The 20,362-nt window shown below is 39.7% G+C and overlaps 1 protein-coding gene across 1 annotated transcript; it reads right to left on the bottom strand.

The window, feature by feature from the left end:
- Nucleotides 1-2,423: 2,423 nt before the first annotated feature.
- On the bottom strand, nt 2,424-19,900 carry LOC310918995 (carbonic anhydrase 2). Its single transcript, XM_083878085.1, has 7 exons — nt 19,741-19,900; nt 19,097-19,294; nt 8,682-8,800; nt 7,544-7,636; nt 6,719-6,781; nt 5,538-5,693; nt 2,424-3,275 (listed from the first exon to the last, which is right to left on the bottom strand). Exons 1-7 carry the CDS (start codon nt 19,772-19,774, stop codon nt 3,156-3,158), a joined length of 783 nt encoding a protein of 260 aa, XP_083734211.1. The 5' UTR covers nt 19,775-19,900; the 3' UTR covers nt 2,424-3,155.
- Between the last annotated feature and the right edge of the window lie 462 nt (nt 19,901-20,362).

Genomic DNA, 20,362 nt, shown 5'->3' with positions numbered 1-20,362 from the left:
ACAGCTGTTGCTTGCACGGTTTTTCTTTGAAGAGTCAGAAAATCCTAAAGCTGTCATTTAGTGAGTGACACTCTTCTATAAACTATCTGGACTTCTATAAATATTTCTGACTCCATGCAGGGCATCATTAATCTTATCTTCCAGGGAACATCTCTAATCACAGTTCTACCCGCCCATGCCAATCTAGGACACATCTGAGCCTTAGAAATAGCACAGGAAAAATCATAAAATGTTCTAACACATGGAGTTGGCAGACAAGTGCCAGACAAGATCACAAACTGTGCAAAATGAACAGTTTGCAAGTGAATGTGCTTCCCTCTTTCCCTCATCCAAGTGCTGGCTGATTATCCTATGATGATTTCAAATGAATGCACTAGCCCTTTTTATTTTCCTTCCATGTGAATTTCCCTTTAATAAGAGCTGCCTACTTGACAGTAACACAATTATGTGCACTGGAACATCTTTGGTTCCACGACCAAATGGTCTCTTAATTTACATTATGAATTCAGCAAGTTTTCCAGTTAAAACAGGATGATGTTAGAATGGCTAAGTCTGCTGTGCAACAACTCAAGACCTAATTACAAACTCTCCATATGAACAAGTAGCAAATAAGAATAAAGGTCAGAAAGAAGAGCGGGATGCTTCTGTTCACCATTATCTTAATCAAACTCACCATTCAGGAAATGAATCATGAATGCCAGGGAAATTATTCTCTTTATTTCCAGTTTGGACTTAACACGTCTCCCTTGGAAAAGGTTATCTATCCATTGCACTAGAATCTAACTGTAAAGTGTGAATTCGTGGTAAGTTCACCTATCACTTTATGCTGGAGAGGGGCTAGAAAGCATTTTTTTGGTGAGGACTTCGAGGTATGGTTCTGTAATTTGGCTTACAGAAAAAGAAAAAAAGAAGAAAGAAGACCAGTGTTCCCTAGTAGACCACACAGGTAAGACAGACTACAGGCTCTTCCTGTACCCAAAAATGTGACCTAGGAACACCAGCTTGCACTGTCTGGCTGAATACAGAAGTACTTCATCCTCAGCAAAGGCAAACATATGGCACTGGCAACATGCCAGGTAAACAGACTCACATAAACATGATAAATACATGGCTGATGTTGATTGCCTTTGCTGTTAGCCATTATATAGGGAACAACCTTGAAGAGCAATGGAATATAAGATATGAAACACTTTATGGCAGCAGAGCCTTGAACCTCAAGGGCATTTCCAGGTTTATGCCCCAGACATTAGTTCACACTCTCTTGTCATGAACCAGCCTGGATAATTTTTCAGTTGCTCAAGTACCAATGAGATTACCACTCCTCAGGCAGTCTTACTGCCTAGTATTCAGGGTATTATAGCTGACAAGAAATGAGTTTAGAGTTTTAAAATCCAGGGAACTTATATTTTATTAAGTTTAAGAGCATTTTTTTTAAATCATCCTTAGAAGATATTCAGATATTTTGGCACAGTCCTGGGCAACATGCTGTTGGGTGGCCCAGCATCAACAGTAGCAGTGGAGCAGGTGACCCTCAGATCTCATCCAACCTCAGTCATCCTGTGATTCTGAATTTCCTCTTAGCTTGCTTCAACACCTTTAAGCCACAATAAATTGGATCTGTAATTCCCATTACAGAGGCATAGCCTCTCTTGGATTGTTTAGGAAGAATGCATAGCACACAGGCCTGGGGGTGATGTTTTGAGTCAGAAAGCTACTCAAACCACTCCACATGAACATAAATCTGAGAGCATGGTTGTTGTAGCAGGAGACAAGCATGTAGCTTAGCCTTGTAGCTCCATGAAAAAAAAAATTGAACTTAGAATAAAATAAAATTTGGATTTACAGTTTTGAGTTTTTATGGTGGTGGGTTTGGTGGTTTTTTTTTTTTTTGGGGGGGTTGGTTTTTTGTGTGTCTTGTGGGGGTAGGATGGCAGGCATTTAAAATATGTGGAAGCTTTTCAAAGATTGAGATTTGACAGTTTTCTGATGATCTATGTATGGATTTTGAGTTATCTTCATTTCCATATCACACATTTCAAGATCCAGGTGCTTCAGAACACAGCCTGCCCAACTTGTACCTTTTAAATTACAAAGTGATTCCTGACAGGGTAGCAAACTCTAATTTAAAAACTAGGACCAGGATCTAATGAGCTTATTCTTTAGTATAATTTTGTTCAAAAGTTTTGTGAGGGCGTCTTTCATTATACATCCAATTTTGACAATAATCTGTAGTGATTGCTGCCTTCTGCCAGAGAGAAGACACCTACTTAGAGAAAATTGCTTAACCTATCTGTATAGTCTTGCATTCATGTTCAGTGTCACTGAAGCCAATTCCCAATGTATATATTTAATAATTATGTTTAATATGCAACCATGTGAACAGATTAGTGACTCCTTACCAGAATTAAAATAACAGCAGGGAAGCAAAAACAGAAGTATAGATTTATTAGAGAAGTTATCTAAAATACAATACCATTTTCATTTTTAAATTAGAACATATATTATTTCAATGAAAAGATATTTTGTATTATTTCTATGGTAGTAACTTTTAAAGATAACATTTAATTTAGAACATTTTTAATTAAAAAAACCCAACACTACCATTAAGACATAACTAAGGCTGTTGACAGCATGGGTAAAAATGCAAAATAGTCTCAAAAATATTTACATGTCAGTTTCTTAAAATCTAAGAAGTCTAAATATTCATTTTGCTTAACTTTCTGAAAATACTTCTTTTTCTAAATTATAGCTAGAATCTGTATTCCTGTGCTTCTTACAAAGCTTCAAGTTATCGTTAGTTACATGTACTATCACACCAGTGGATGAGGTTTCTTAAAATGGCTTATTTTGCTACCACCACATCCTCTCCCAAGTAGCCAACATACTGTAATACCAAAGTGTCAGTAGCAGTAATGGTCACCAAAATGCACACAGCCACCCACCCCCTGCCTCCCCCAACCCCACACCTTAAGAACCCTTCCCCATTTGGCCAAGAGCCTTTCACATTTCATCAGCTGGCATTTCAGATGCAGAGCAAAAGAAAGAATGGATCTGGGAGACAAGATATTGCCAGGGCACACATGGCAAAGTCTGATTTGGGCTTAGCAAGAGGGGCTCCTCACAAACACAGCAATTCCTAACACTCAGCACTGAGGTTACTGGAAGGAGGCTCTGACTTCTCTGCTCTTCAAAGGCTGACACGGGCGCCAGTTGTCCACCATATGGCACACAGGCTCGTTCTCAGCATTGAAGCAAAGGCCACGGAGTTTGCACATCTGTGGAAAAAGGCACAAATATCCTCAAATGCATCCTCTCATTTCAGCTGGACCTTTTGAAACTACACATTGTGGGCCTGAACCATGGCTCCAGCTCAAAGTTTTGCCAGTTCTAGTAGTCTAGAGATGGCATCAGCACCCATGCATCTGCATTTCATCCACACCATTTCCAGCCTTGACACAGCCTCTCCTGTCCACAAAATATCCTGGCAAGAACAACTATGAAAGCACAAAAAACAAGGACATAGACACACATTTTCTGAACTCTACGAGCAAAGAGCTGTTTGTCCTTGATCCAGATGTGAACTGAAATGCTTTCAGAATCCTCTTCAAGTTATACAGTTTTGGCTCTTTTTTTTTTTTAAGTCCACTTGAAACAATAACAATTAAAAATGGTTATACACATGGGTCAAAATAAAGCTATTGATTAAATTCAAGTTATCCTGATTTTCAAATGCTCTTAGAGGGGAAAACTACTTCACATCAACAGGAGCATGAAGTAAATCTGGTGTTTGCACAATCTGATGTAACAAAAGCACTTTTATGTCTAAATAGCTATCTCCAAAACTCACAAAAAGATTGTGCCAAAATAATAACCCACCCCAAGCACAATCTCACACAGATAGATAGAAATGCTGATGAATATATGTAGGTGGGACACAGGATTTCCTACAAGACAGGTTCTAGACCAGGTTTTTCCATGTTCAAGGAAAAAATGGCCATAGTGGTGACCTGTCTCCACTGGACTTTACCTTCAGGACCAACCAGAACAAAGTTCAGAGCTCAACCTCTGCCAGAAACTGCTGTGTGACAACAAATAGTAGCAGGCTTGCTACACCCTGCTGTTATATTCAGCTCCTTTCTAGCTTTGGAAAACCTATACATCTTAAACTTTGCATCAATACTCTGATATACGGTTTCTTGTTTTGATCAGTATGGGAATGAAAAAGCAAACTGCCGTACAGTGTGGAAATATTGATGGTAATATGGAGGGAGGTGCAGGGGAGAAATAAGCGGTAACTTTTAGCACTTGTAGGTGGTTAGCAGAGGTATAGTAGAAAAAAACCCAGTATTTTGGTGAGTATGCTCTTGCCTTATAATAAAATTGTATTTGCAAACTTTGGATTATCAATAGAACAGCAAAAGGAATAGTTTGGAATAAGTAGTGTGAACTTTAATGCTCCCTTGCAGTTTACTAATGGCAATCAATCACTGCAATGGCTATTATTTCCAACAGCTCTTCCTCATCACATATTCTATCTTTCATTATGGTAAGTTCTACAATAGCTCAGTTGCATTTTCTTTCTCACCAAACCCCCTAGAATTCGGTGCAGGTTGTTAGCATATCTGCCATCAATAAAAGATACTTAGGAATTTGAAGGTTAAACTAAAGCCCTTCAGGGCTGGCTTGTATTTATAGGATTTAGATTCTATTTATATCTCTCAAGCACACAGATCTAAACCCAAGAATGGAATCTAGCCTGTACTTAATTTCATTAATGGATGGCACAGAAGGCTGGGGCCAAGAGTGATTTAATCTGCACAAGCTTCTTCCTACTAGGAAGACTGTCCTTCTCAGGCTGGTCAATAGAGTATTTTCTTAAGCAGCAGTCTTCTGGAATCTGCAAATTTTGCCTCTTCTAAACAATGGGAGCTTTGTTAGAATCATCACAAATCTGCGTAGGATTTCCCAGTCTGTTCTTTGACAAACAGAACTTGCAAAAAGAGCTCTGTGTCCTGGAAATGCTGGGAAATCAACAGACCAACTACAGCTCTACTGTGGATGCAGCACAAATGCTCCCCAGGTGCTTTGTAAACCTGGTCTTTTCAGGGCAAGTACACCCAGAGAGGTAATTGCATGTACAGCAAACCTGCTGATGCTCACAGTGCATACTGGGCTAATTCTGCATGTGCAAATTGTCCTTTCAGGCATGCCTCAATTTTCCAGATTTTTATCACATGACAGCTCTAACCATGTATCTGGAAAATACCTGATAATCTTTTTAACTTCTCCCCCCCATCTTCCCTGGAGTGCCCAAACAGAGGACAGCCTTACATTCTACAGCCAACTCTACATCCACAGGCAGAAACAAAGTCCTGTCAGAAGAGGATTACCACTTCAGATAGGTATTATGACGCCAGCTAATACCCTGCACAGCTCTGCACCAGCACTGTCACTTCACAGATCACCTGGTGGGCTGAATTGAAGCCATTGGTGTAACTCCACTACACATCCACCAGCACCACCCATTGGAAATCTACCTGCTCAGAGCTCACAGTGATGGGCTCCTTCAGAACATGCCAGATCACACATTCAAGCAGTGGTGGAGTGGTCAGTGAGCCAGGGTATGTCCAGTAGTCTCTGCATGCAGGAAGGAGTCCAGTGGGGTCAAAATTCGTAAAGGAAGCTTGCTTTCCCTACAATAAAGTAAGCAGATGGGCTGACATTAGGGAGAGATCACATACACACACTGGGACTGCAGTAGCGCAGTCTCTTAGGAAAGCTCCATGTTTGGAGGAAGGCAGAAATGGAATTTGGCATCAAGTGTTGCATGCCAACTATAGTATATTTGGGATTAAATACAGCAATATATTTCTTACACGATTTTCAAAATATTGCTCTCATATCAAATGCTGCATTTATGTTCCTTGGTCTTAGAGATAAGATTTGACCTTGCCTGAAAACCAATGAGATATCAGATGCCACATACACTGATTGCACTTTGAGAACCTGTGAGACCTGTTGGGAGAGTCCACTGCTGTAGGCAGCAATATTCATTTACCTCAAAGGGAGCCTGATGAGAAAGTTGACAGCATAGCCTCATTTTTTACTTTTGCTGTCCACATTTCTTATTGGTACAGGCCTTTACTATGAAGGTAACTACTCACTAAGTACTTTTAGTTTCTCATTACTCAGCACACTAAAATCACACACTCACTGTATATGGTATTTAAAATACAGAAAGACTTTTTGCCCCTGAATTATATATCCTGATCAAAGTGTTCATCTGAACTCTCTCTAGAAATAGCCAAGACAAGCATGCCCTCTTGCAAAAAGGAAATTTAGCCCACAGATGCACAAATGAGGGAAAATATCTTTTCCATCTGTTACTACTGACTAGAAAGGGCACCTTGGAATGTAGGTTATATTAGGAAGATGAATCCTACCACACAGGTTTAAATACAGTTAAAAGACAGAGAAATGTAGTCAGAAAGACAGGAAATAATCACTGTTTCTAGTACTCCATACTCTCTACCTCAACTCCATTTCAATCTGTTTTGCTTTTAGAATTACAGGAGCACCTGTGCTGATGGCAGGAAGGTCTGTTTTACTTTCATATACACAGCAGCAGGCTGGGAAGAAGTAAAAAAATCTATTTTCCAAAGAAGATAACACAGCAGAGTTGTGATGAGGGTCCATCAACACAGACAGCAAGTATTACCTTGGTTTGAATGGAGCTCAGAGCATCCACAACTTTCTGAATCTCAGGCTTGGCATTTCCCACCTGTAACACAAACCATATGAAAAGAGAAATCACCATGCATTCTCATGACAACCTTTAGTTTTTCTGTTACAGTTCTCAAGGAAACCTTTTTCCAGCCTCATTGCATTACATAATAGGAGTATTACAGCATAAGTGACTAAAACAGTTTCTGTAAAATTGTGCCAGTTGACAGCGAGCACAAACGGGTCAGCCAAGGACACTGGGCAGAATAGCTATTTTAATTTACAGTGTGTGGATTTATTTTTGGACCTAAGCTGTTCTTCTTTTATGGAAGTCACTCTCCTAATAAAATAATCATCCTCAGTGAGGCCAGGATGGAGTACTAGGTGCTGCTGGAGCAGACACATCCTCCAGCTGTCTGTGAAGACAATTCAACTAACACAAAACACTCTGGCATTTAACAATACCAAGAAAAGGAAAATAGGTGTTATTTAGGCTGGTCACATGGCAGATTCATACACACAGCTCGGTCAGTTACACACATCATCTGTCACTGGTAAGAGTTATGGTAGCATCACTGTCTTGATGAAGACAAGAATGCTGCTACAGGGCTGCCACAGTGATGGATGGCAGTCATACTCCATGGCCAGTGTACAACTTTTATAGATAAAGGAAGGTAAGAATTTGGAGCAACACCTAGTTTGCTTATGTATTTGGGCACTATAGCACAATGCTGCTTTATTCCCTATTTTCTGCTCTTAGGTTCCCCCCTGCAACATAATGAATGTGGACAAATAATCAAAAAGAAAAAGTTTAACAAACCTTCATGAAGATGCCCACCACAGCTAAACCATCAGGATGCTTCACAGCTTCAGCAAATTTACCATATTTTACATTCCAGTGAACAATATGGAGCTAGGAGCAAGAAAACAAAGAAGCACTGTGAAGATGATATTCCATCCAGAATACTTCACAAATGAAGATGCAGGGAAGTAATTTATTAAGAGCAAGATGGTGTTTTACTGCTGAGGTTTGAAAGCTTTTGTGTACAGTTAAGAATTTGTTGAATTATTTATCTACTTTAAAGTTTCATTTATTCAAAGAGATTTCTATAATGTATTTTCCTCACTTCCTATTCCCTGTTGAGTTTTAAAGGAAAGCTGTGGCTATATCACTCTGCTTTTCACATGGTGAAACTCCTGTTATCTTCAGCATAAGTTTTTCCCATATACAGCCCACAGGATTTTGATGCAGTATTTTAATGCTATGTATCCTGGAGTTCTTACCACATTGACATACACTGCCAGTATCAGAAGAAGCAGAGAAGACACATTAACTGCAGATTTGACTCACAATTTGAAAATTTTTGGGTTTTTTTTTTAAAGTTCTCTCTTTTTCTGGAAAGACTTGGAAAAGAATATGAAATTAATCTCCAGGTCATGTTAGCCAGGATGTTACTTTCCTTTTAATTTCCAAGTTATTTCTAATTTAAATTCATCAGACTGTTTCCTCACACCTGCAAGTCAAGTTGAACAAGTAATTATGGTACTGTGAAAGACAGAAGGCAATTGAAAGTTTTTCAGGTAAGACAAAGGCTACTTCCCTTATGAAAAAGCAGCCAGACCAATGAATTTATGGGCCAATTTTTTTAATCTATCAATGCAAAATTACAGCTATGTTCCACAAACATGTATTTATGAATATATTTTATAAGTCGGTCACAGAAACCAGAGGTAGATTCCTGAACAGGGGACAAAGAAAGGTGAGATGCAAGGCACTGAAGTCACTCAGTTTCTGTATCAGACTGTTAATATGGAGTCTTAAGTGATCTGAGGGACATCTGGTATCTCAAGGGTACCACAAAGAGTGAAAATCTGTAGTGAAAGTGCTACTATGGTGGAATACTTAAAAAAAAAAAAAAAAACCCTCATTATACAAAGATTGGAGAAGTATGTCTTACCTCTGCATCATACTTCACACCATCCACAGTGTGCTCAGATCCCTGGCCATCACAGGATCCCCAGTGAATGTGAAACTGCACCAGCCTGTAGACTCCATCCAGTGCTCCTCCTTGCACCACTGCAAAGAAAAGAGCCTCTATTAGCAACTCACAGAACTTTTGTTATCAAGTCTTCCTTTGAACTGAAAGAGCTATCTCAGGTCTTTTATGTGATTTACAGTTCATTGCATGCTGCCATGCTACTCCAGATCATCCTCAATGGTACATTACTGCAATACACCATAAATGCATAAAAACGTGAGTGACTTTACAGTGAACATCTCATCAGCAATTTAACAGGCATGCTAGTACTACAAGTAATGAGGGAAGATGTAACTTTTCTGTCACCAAATAGATTTTAAAAACCCTTTGTAAGAGGCATAGAATCATTCTAAGGAAGATTTGAAGTCTTCTTTGAAGACTGAATCATCTTCCATGTACTAATGTACTCTGTCCCTTCACTTTAGACACTTCATCCATTTAGGCCTTAATCCTGCAAATCCTGTGGCAGATTGGATTGAGTAAAATGTTTTTGGTTCCAATTTAAACCTGAACACCTGTTAGCCATGGGTTAGCCTTGCTGCAGCAAGGTAAAGCACTAGGCACAGGACCAGACAGTGCTGAGATGTGAATTCCAATCTCTTGTCCTCCCCATTTGGTAAAAATGGCAATGTCTACATAGAGAGATTTTTTTAAAACATGGATTGGAAATGAGTTGCTTATTTATGCTCTTCATTATCTGGCATTACTCATGCTAAGGGACTGCTCTGAGTGAAGTTCCCAGCCACACTTTGAATTATCCAAGAGCAAGCTCCCTTATTCTGCTTGTTAGTTTTACTCTTCTACTCCAACTGTGACCAATCACCATTATGATATGCAGGATCAAGCCCTACCATAGCAAAATGCCCAGGGCATTGTGCATCATAAAGCACAGAATAATAACAAATAGTTCTATTAAATAGAGCTATTTACGTAAGTTATCAGAGCAAGGTTTCACATCAGTTTGTGGTTTGGTAGGGGATTTTTTCCTATTTTTTCCCCAAGCCCCTCAAATCCAAATTCAAAATTAAATCTTTAAGTTGTTAATATTTAAAAATTCAAAAACAAAAAGTAATTTGAAGTGTTAGATATTTTAAAAGACCAATTTCTCCTTATAAATATATACACAATAAAGTGACAGAAGAGTGTTGACATCAGATATTACATGTAAGTGTGCTCTGTGTATGTGCCACAAAATGATTCTGTGGAGCAAAGACGCTTTCCTCTCAGTCTGCAGTTAGTCTAGACATTAGCACAATACGTGCGTGTATGAAAACATACATTAAATGCTGATTGGAAAAGGTGGCTGCATTTTAAGGTTTGAAAAAGTCCAATTATATACAAGCATGGACAACACCAGCCATGGATATAAACAATAAGGTGAGAAGGATTTCACTAACGATTTGCAATACATGAAAATAAAGTAAGATTTCTTAAAAGTACATTTGTTTCCACCAGTGTTCTCTATGCATGCAAAATCTGGGTTCAGTGGACAAATCTAGCATTTGCCTAGGGCTCCTTTGGTAAATATATTTAGAAGTCTCCCAACATGTATTTTTATTTGAAAAACATGAATAGATGTTCCACCGCAACATACGTAATTTCCAATAGTGTAGCCAACAGACCAGGACTTGTCCTGCTTATCTCCAAGCTATGTGATCCAAAGAAGAACAGCTACTTAAAGTAATCAAACAGGAACATATATTGTTTTACTTTTACATTTCTGCATGTGCTAGTTGCCAAGAAGCATAACTGTTTCAAGCACAGGACTCCAAGTCTGAGTACTTTTTTTTTCAGAACAGCAGCTGTAAAAAGTCATTAGTTCCTCTTGGAAATAAAGCAACTGGTTGCTGTGTCTTTACACAGATGCAAAATCATTTAATCTGCACAATATCATGTTTCATTTTGAAACAATGGCATGGAGTTACAATATTTCAGTTTCAGCTCCTTTGGCTCAAGGTCTTGCTGGTCTTTGCAGGTACAAATGGACTGAGGTTCCACCACTCCTAGACCTCAGAAAGCACTAGCACAGCACAGGTTAATCTGCCATTATTAATCAATGGAAAGCATGCTGAAAAGCAGAACCATGCAATGTTCTTGAGTTCATTTGCAGTGTTATTTCTCTACACAAAGTTTGCTTTAGTCTCAAAACCCCAAAAGATGCAGAAAAATCTCTTTGCAGTTTTTGCTTACTTTTCTCATTCTGTGGTTCTCAAATCCAGCACTAGCTTATTTTGACTCACAGCAGAGCATTCAAAGAAAGTAATAATTAGATTAGTGTTAATGAATACAAATTCAGCAGGCTTAATTACAGAACTGCCCTCTTGTTCTAGCCTATGTTAAGCAGTTATTTTATTTTTAATACTTAGCCTTTCCACAAAAGTAAAACTTAAAACTAAATTTAAAAGGCAAAATAGGAATGATAAAACTGCTTTCTTCCTCAGAATAAGATTTTTAAACCATAAGTAAATGCTACCAGCTTTTGCAATATAAAAATTCACAGAGAATCAGAACAACGTTCATACTTGCAACTTCTGTCTTTGTTCCATGTGACAAGAATATCAACTTGAGGCTACATTGAAAAGAAGCCCAACCTTTCCACCCCTTTTTTAAAAAATGGTGGGGAAGTTCTGATTCATATTTGAGCATTTCATCATTAGCTCCCTTACCTTTGAAATCAGTGTAAGTGAAAATCATTCTGAAAATAAATATGGAGCTGTGTTCCTTTCTGTTTTACAGCACAGCTTCAGATGCCATGCTGTCTGAAAACAGCACAAGATGAGCTGATAAAACATTCTTTTCTCACAGATTCCATCTACTCAAGACAGTTTACATCACAACCTTGTCTCATGTTACAGCCCAAGTGGTGACAGTTTGACATTGCCCTTTCTTCTTTTCCACTATTAGACACTTTTTAGACAAATTTGCAGCTAATTTCCTTACATTAAGAAATGGTAATTTTTTTTTCCATTACCATTTTATCTTGTACCCTTTACTGGGAAAGTTATACCAGTTATTCACTGGATGTTCACTCTTAAATGATCTCGTAATATGGTCTAAATTAGGTGAACACAAGTATTAGCAGCACTAATTCATGAAGTCAAATAACCACACAAACTCTTCCGTTTATGTGACTTATACTAAGTGTGGGATTTCTTGGATACAGAAGGTGAAGTTGATTTGACTCTATTACACTTCCTTGGTATTTCTGAAAACACACAGGAATCAAAGGGTGTTTTGCTGTGCCTGGTACAGCTGTTTACTGAGCCTACACACCTTCTTGAGGAACACCTTCCCTGTTCTATTTAAAGGCAAGTCAGTGAGCAGTTATCCTTCCAATGGAAAACAAAACAGCCTTGTAAAAAAATACTGTGGACCACTTCATACCTTCTTTTCAGAAAGTGGCAGCATCCACATCTAAATTTTTGCAGGAATTTTGTGGGAATTACTGTTACTTAGTTAACTCCTATGGAATGTTCTCTCTATATAGAGCAGAAGACTAATAAATCTCATCAAGCCAGTGAACATGCCAAAGGATTAATCAAAATGGAGGAACTACAAGACTGTTTTATGGGTTAGACTGAATTCTTTCCTGTCATACAAATTAGTGTGACAAGAAAAAATACTACTGTAAAGTTTGTTAATCTGAGAAAATGCAGAACGAGAAAATGTTCTACAAGTGACAATCACCAACTACAAAGCCCCTTCAGGTAGATGAAATAAGGGGTCCACTAGAGCACAGCAAATGTCCAAAAGCTCCAAACTTGGAGAATTAATTCTAATTGAGATTTCACCAAACAAAAACTAGCAGCAGGGCATTTCAAGCATTTACCTTTGAGAACAGCCCACTTCACACACACTGCTTTAGCACAAAGAAAACTATGATTTTGTATCAGCCTACAGCAGATGTGACATGAAAATAACATTCTAGGTGTATGTTTATGTAAATGTATGTAATGGTACCTACACTAGGGTTAATATTTGTTAAGCTATTGTGCATACACAGACATCTGTACAATGGAAAATAGGACTCAATGAGACAAAGCAGATGAAGCATTACTTGAGGCAAGGAAAAAACCTACTTGAGCACCATGTACTATTAATGACATGAAAAAGGCTCTTATGAGGATGCTCAGGAATTAGCCTTGTGTTCTTATGCAAGGATGGGGCTCTCATCTGACAGACTAGAGTTAGGGTGAGCTGTCACTTCTGTGAAATGTGGAGTACAAAGAGTCACATTTTGTGAGATGTTTCCTTCCTTATGTTATCTCTTTCAGACATTCCTCCTAGGACATTGTATCATGACAAGTAACAAGAGCAAGACAGCACTGAAGCAAGCATCTGACTGTAGGGCTCATATTTGCAGAAAACATCTCTAATGGGTTTCACTATGAGAAAAAAAAAAATGGTATATCATGAGGAAAAAAACCCAAAACAAACCTACTTCTGACCTTGCTAGAAATTTAGCCTGATAAGGCTACAAGGATGTTCCACAGAGATAGACCAGAATGAAACAGCTGCCAAAATACAGCAAGTCTGAAGACGTGTGTATCTGCAGCAGGTCAGTGCTTCCAATTCACCTCAGTTGAACTATTTCATCCAGACTGGGCAGCAGCCAGAAAGACTCTGACCTGCTTCAAGATACAAAGTCATTTAGGTTCTTAATGTTTCTCCAACTCCTTGAGACCACTAGAGCTTATTTCTCATGTAGTCTCTTAAACAGAAATTCTCTGAGAATCGTAAGATGCTGTACTGAGACTCCGACCAGCCTTCAGCCCTCACATTTCACACTATATAAGCTGACAACATTGTTAAGAACCAAGATGGAAGCATTAAAATTCTCTTGAAAGTATCAACTGATTTAATTTTTAATAGCAATACTTAAATACTAATCCAGTGGCTGCTTCCTGTACTGAAAATTGTGTATTGGACAGTGTCCATACTATGCTGAGATCTAATGAAGGACTAACAAACTGAAGGTGGGAGCATTGCCTGTACGTAGGCAGCAGTCCCTCAGGCCTGTAAGTAAACAAATTATCAGCTGAGAAGAGTGGTAATCGTGACATCTGGCACATGGCTTCATTACATCTTAAAAATAAACTTTTGCAAGTGGCCCCAGCTGATAACAGCTGACTAGTTTCTCCTGGCTTTGCATTAAAAGCGCCTCTAGAGGAGGGATTAGCAAAAGGGAAGTTAACATGATTGCTAAATGCACAATCTAGGTCAAATTTCTGCTCAGAAATTACATGTTAATATAAAAAAAACCCCAAACCATCCTCCCCCCCCAAAAAAAAAAAAAAAAAAAAAAAAAAGAAACCAAACAAACAAAAAAACAACTAACCAACCCCATCCCAGTGTAAATGAAGAAGGGCACTTTTCTGTAAAGAAATGAAGACCTGAAACATGCAGGACTAATCTTATGCCCTCTCATCTTCCTTTCCAGTTCCTGGAAATACTGGAGCTATTCAAGTCACTTGTTTATACAGACTTTGCAGCTTCTGGTGATCCCAGTTCAAGGAAAAATGACTTGAAGATCACACGCCCTTGAAACTTCTGACTTTTTAGCCAAGCCATGCACAACATTACTTGTGACATAAGCAGGTGTCTGAATACCCCCTCCTAAACTTATAATCAATTGGTTCTCTGATTTCTGAATCCAAAGAATCGACACATTCATTGATTAAGCTATACTGCACTGTGGACCTCCAATCCATAACCCTATACTGATGACATGCAACATTATTCTGGCATGGCTAATATTATCTCTTTAGATCTGGGAAGCCTAAAAATAGACCACTAGCAGTGACTCTGACTAAAAGTTGTGCCTTAAAGACCGCAGACCTACATGTTTCTTCTTCCATTTACCAGCTGAGGTGGAAGTGTAGGAGAAGAGCAACAGTGGCACTATTTTCAGAGAAACTCACTGCCAACTGAGCAGTGCTAATGTACTGGATCTTCAATAATCACTGTAACAAAATAGATTAGTTTATATACAGTGAGTCATAATTCAAGACAGCTGAAGTGTATGCATTAATATTTACAATTATTGAAAGAATCGGGTAATAGATTGGATTACAGCTCCTGAAAGACTCTCAAGGGGAGCTAGCATCAAGGTGAATACAGTATTTTCATTTTCAAGGTCTTCTCATAATTTTTAAATTCTACTATGCCTCAATAATTGCAAAAATGTCAGATTTACTTGGGACACTGACTTTAATTTCAATACTCTAGCTCAGCAGCAAGGAAAAGGAAACAATTAAGAGACTTACTCACAAGTATAAATTACCAGCACATTTTGTAAAGTCTCTAGAGTTTTACACCATACTTGCAATTTACTTCTGTTAGGTTCTACGGCTAAGATATGATATTTTAACATTCCTTTTATAGAATAAATTCATGGGTGATTGACTTTTCTCTTTTATAAGCTCATCAAACACTTGATCGGAAAATACAGAATACATAGTCTACTGTTGTGGACATATCTCATTTGAATTTCAGAATTTATATAAATTCTCAAACATTTTCTAGGAAAACTCACACAGATAATACACTTTATGTATATTACAAAAATCTCTCAGGCTCTTGAGGTTTTTTTTTGAGCAGAGTCACGTCCTGTGGTTTTATGGCTCTGAGAAGTCACTGTTTTACTTCTGTCTTTTGAAGTGAGGGAAACTATATAAAAGTCCTTACAGAACACTACAATGTTTAATATGATAAAAGAAGTACCCTTAATGAGACTCCTTTGCTGTAAAATTCCTGGATTTTAGTAGCATGCCTTATTCTAAGAATTATCATCACCACTTGCTTCATTCGTACATGTAAGGTCTGGTTCCATCACAAGAGTGGATGAGCCCGAATTCAAAGTTTTATTCCTAGGGATACTTTTATCATAATGACTTTTTGCAGTCAAAATCAAGATTAAATTTTTCAAATTAAAGAATTTCAAAGATGAATGCCTACAAATACTTTACATTCCAGTACTACTAAAAGACAGTGGACATGAAAATTAAAAAAAGTACCTGCAAGAACTGAAGGCAAAGACTAAGTAAGAACTGAATGGGGAAGTTCAAAGTTCAGTTTCTACATACAAACCCAAGAAAGCATTCCAAAAGGCTCCAAGGACACAAAATAGAAAATACTATTTTATGTAAGGGAAAAACATGGATTTTTTTCGAGATCAAAGAGGTTCATTAACATGGCAAAGCTGGCTTGTGAATATCCTTTCCATATACCATTTCTACCAACTTGCAACTGTGAAATATGAAGGGGATTCACTCTGGGAATTAACAGAGCCTTTGCAAGCATATTCTGGAGTGTAACAGCTGTCACACAACCCAATACATTTGCTACAAGAACTGAAATGAAAGATTTGGAGGTAATTGCTTAGGAAGAGGGTTTTTCTAAGCATTGCTAGTAGCATCTAGGCATATCTAAAAAATTAACGTGCAAGTAAAACAAAGTCAGGTTCTAAAGCTATACAAGGCATTAATACAATTTCTGTGTTAAAAATTCATTGTAAGAGAAAATTGTACAGGTCATAAGCATAATTGCAATCTGAATCATGAGTTATGGCTTTAAAGTTCCACCAATTAATTATCTTCTGAAAGCAAAGAAGAAAACATTTTCTTCCGTGAAGTTACATCCGTCACATAAATTGTGCATAAGTTTCTTTTTGTTGAAAAAGCTTAACTTTTATTTTGCTTTCTTACTCAAAGTAATATAGATATAATTTTAAGGAAATCCAAATTTTTCTTTTTGTTTTTCACAGATATGGGCAGAAGCTTCATACGACTTTCCTGATGCATACATGTAATTTAACAAATATACCTTTTGTAGGAAAAGTACCAAAATTTTAATTAGTCTTGTTCTTCTTGTTTTCAACTGTGATCAACATTATCCACATTACAAGTTTTCTGAATCAAATAAGTAACAGCTTCTTTCAGGAGAGTTTTATCCAAACAAGAATTTTAGCTTTCTTATCTATCTTTATTATGCTATTACTGCCTGTTTGGGTTTTTTTTTTAATTGCAAGAACTCATTTTGTATACTCGGAGGAGCAGGGTTGATCAAACAGACATTAAGACCTAGAACTGCTGTTCAGTTTCCTTCAGTGTCGTTACTTATGAGACTGACGGTTCTTAATGAAATGGATCTACTTTGTGTGCAGTTACTCATCTTGAAAATCATTCACAAACAATGATCTTATTACTTCATTTTGCGCCTACTACTACAGATAACTCCTCACCACATATGGGACAGCTCACAGAAACAAGCAATACAGCCTGTGGGAAGTATTTATAGGATATTATCCCATTGTCTTCTGTAAAACATACCAGTGCATCACATAACCTCACACAGCTTCTCCCTGTGATTGCTGTGTGATGTCTAACCAAGAACTGGGTCTGCACATTTGAGTGTCAAATTCAGAATCAAGCAGACACAAGTCAAAGACAGCTCTATTTTGTGTAAGGAAAGTAGGTTACCTAGTTAACCGCATACAAATGAAGCCATTAAGTGCTGCCAGGTAGATTCTGTGCACTGTAAATTTCAGTAAGAAGTCTAGTAGTGAATGATCCACCCTTACCTAGCTTCACAGAAATCTGTTTAGTAATTTTTGTTTCTAAAGAATAATAATTTTTGATTCACTGATAGAGATACTGAGAATATTTCTACTTGCATCTCCCATCCTCCCACTCTAAAAGCTGTGTCACTGCATATTTGTCAAAGGATTCCTGTCACAGATGTTCTGGTTCTGCACTGACTTCTCATAAAAAGCATTCTTCCTACAGGCGTTTCTTTAAATTATTTTATGTTCCTGCCATTTTTCCTCACAACCTGATTTTCACAGTTCTTTTCTGGCTTAGGTACACGCAAAATGAATACAATAGTTTTTTACACTGTGAAGACCTGAACCTGATTCCTTTGGGCTCAGTGAGAGCAGGAGAGCAGCAAGAGCAAACTTGCATGTACCTGGTAAGAAAAGAATACCTTTTTTTTTTTACTCTGGATCATTTACCTTATTCTCCACGACACTGCTAAACTGAACATGATGCAGCTCCTTTATTTTCTCAGTGTTTCAGAAAAATAAACAGAGGTCAGAATACCTTTTCCCTCTTCTTTTCAAAAAAAAAAAAAAAAAAAAAAGTTGATGCTTTTTATATAGACCTATGTGTATTTATTTTACTGTTAGCGCTTACATCAGACCACTTAATAATGTTCAGTGTAAAGACTACAGTTAAAATACAAAGTCAAATCTTTAGAGCACTGCTGAATGTCTGTTATACTGCTGTTACATTAGTTACAAAAAACTTGTATTTTTAGTAGGCACAGATCATTTGGTTTCGGCACCATTCCCTAAATGACATGGCCAACAAAACACTTAGGAAAAATAGGACACTTGCTCAAGCAAGTTAAATCAGGCAGTGTCTAGAGAAGGCAGTGACATACAACAGGATTGTTTTTGTTGTCCAAATTAAAAATAAAGGCACATTCATTGTGGCTGGGTGATGATTTCTGCAAATGCAGCCATATGAAAAACTACAAGCTAACTACAACCCCTTGTTGCAAGGACAGCCTGGATTCAGTCTGTCCATCAGAAAGGCCATTCCCTCCAGTAAGGATTACTAAGGGCTTGCAAGATTCAGTGCTTAATTCCACCACAGAGCACAATGAACAGCAAGACACTGTGGACTGACTGCATGCTAGTAAAATTTGTAGGAATGCGTCAGACACTTTATCCTGAAAGCCCAGCATCAAGAAATGCCAGGGATAATGCTTTTTTGAATTACAAAAGAACAGGGAGGTATTTTCTAATCATTCCTCTGTTTCTGTACTAACCTGGGAGCATATTGGCTTCAGAAGTATGAAATAATATTTTGATAACCAAAGAAACTATTTCCAAACTATTTCCACTGCAAGTTGTTAACTGTAATCCTTTGCAATTCTAAGGCCATTTTTTTTCCTACAATATATTTTGCCTCTTCTTTTAACCATTTGATCAGTAGCTTATGATAACCTACACCTAAAATTATTCCTGTCAAATACTTCTAATTTATTTTTTTTTTCTTTCCACAGGCAAGCCCTTATGCAGATCCTTCTGATTTATCCAAAAATAAACCAATTCACTTCACAGGAGTTTAGCTGCCTAGACAGCCTTAGTTTTATTCTAAGGGGATCTCAGTTTTCTGCTTGCTGAATCCTCACCTTACAGAACCTGGAACATTTTGGCGTGTTTTCATCCTTAAAAACCCTTATGGATTTAGCACAAGTTTTAGTAGGAGTGTTAGTAGGAATTCCTGCCCTTCCCCTCCCGCACAGGAAGGTGGGTGAGGTCTCACCTGACTTGTCGGAGGAGTCATCGAACTCCACGTTGAAGGAGTGCCCGTTGTTGACGATGTTCCTGGCCGTGCTGCCATCGTAGCTGAAGCTCAGCGGCTTCAGGGAGGAGTCGTACCTGGCGGCCTTGCGGCAGATGTCGATGGGCGACTGGCGCTCCCCGTTGGCGATGGGGAAGTGCTCGTGCCAGTGAGCGGGTCCTGGAAGAGCAGAAAGAAAAAGCAACTCAGTGGGGAAACACACAGAGTTCGGGGGATAGGAGCGATATAAGCCTCCCTATGGAAATCGGGATGTTCTAACACCAGCATCAGACTGTAACTGGGAAGCACTTGTGCGGGCTGGCGGTGCCGGGCAGCACAGGGGAGCACAGGGGAGCGGTGATCCCCCCTGGGCACCGGGCAGCCCCCCAGCCCCGCCGCTCCTCCCGGAAGCGCAGGAATGCCGGCAGGGAAGCGGGAGATGCTCCGGCACGGGGAGCGGAGCGCAGGACGGGCTGCCCGGCCGCAGGTGCATTTCAAGGTTACGGGAAAAAAGCGCCGCCGGGAGCTCGTTGCCGCTCCGGGCAGGGACAGCGCGGGGCAGGAGCAGCGGGCACGTCCCGGGCACGGTTCCCGGGGATCTGCCGGCACAGGTGTCCCGCACTCACCGTCGTGGCTGCCGTATCCCCAGTGGTGGGACATGCTGCGCGTTCCTGCGGAGACTGTCACGGCACCGCGGCCCCGGGCCGCTCTCAGGGGCTTTTATAGCCTCCCGCCAACTCCATGCCCTTCTCCGCGGCCGGAGGAGGGGCGGAGGGAGACTCCGCTGGGGGCGGAGAGAGCGGTCCCTTATAATCCGCGCTCGGCCGCGAGGCTGCGGCGGGGTCGGCACAGAGCGCCCCCAGCAGGCGGCCGGGGGGACGGCGCCGGGCGGTGTGGGACGGCCGGGCCAGGACAGGCCGGGGGTGCCGGGCCCTCCTGCCGCCCCCCTACCGCCCCATAGCCGCCCTCCCTCCTTTCTCCCTCCCTCCTTTCTCCCTCCCTCCTGCCGCCCATCTCGCACCTGCAGCCGCCGTGACCTCGGGAGGTGCCGATCAGCGCCGGGAGCCGCTGAGGGAGCGCCGTGTGAGGGGGAGAGCGCGTCCGTGTGTCCCCGTGTGCGTGTGTCCGTGTGTGTGTGTGTGTGTGTGTGTGTGTGTGTGTGTGTGTGTACGTGCGGAGCGGGCGGGTGCTGCTCCCTGCCGGGAGCGGAGGGAAAGCAGGGAAAGGAGAGAAAGCAGGGAAAAGGGC

This window comes from Zosterops lateralis, assembly GCF_965231275.1.
Source record: "Zosterops lateralis genome assembly, chromosome: 1".
NCBI lineage: Eukaryota > Metazoa > Chordata > Aves > Passeriformes > Zosteropidae > Zosterops > Zosterops lateralis.
Note: the sequence above shows the minus strand (reverse complement) of the source record. Positions and strands in the feature narration are given on the sequence as shown.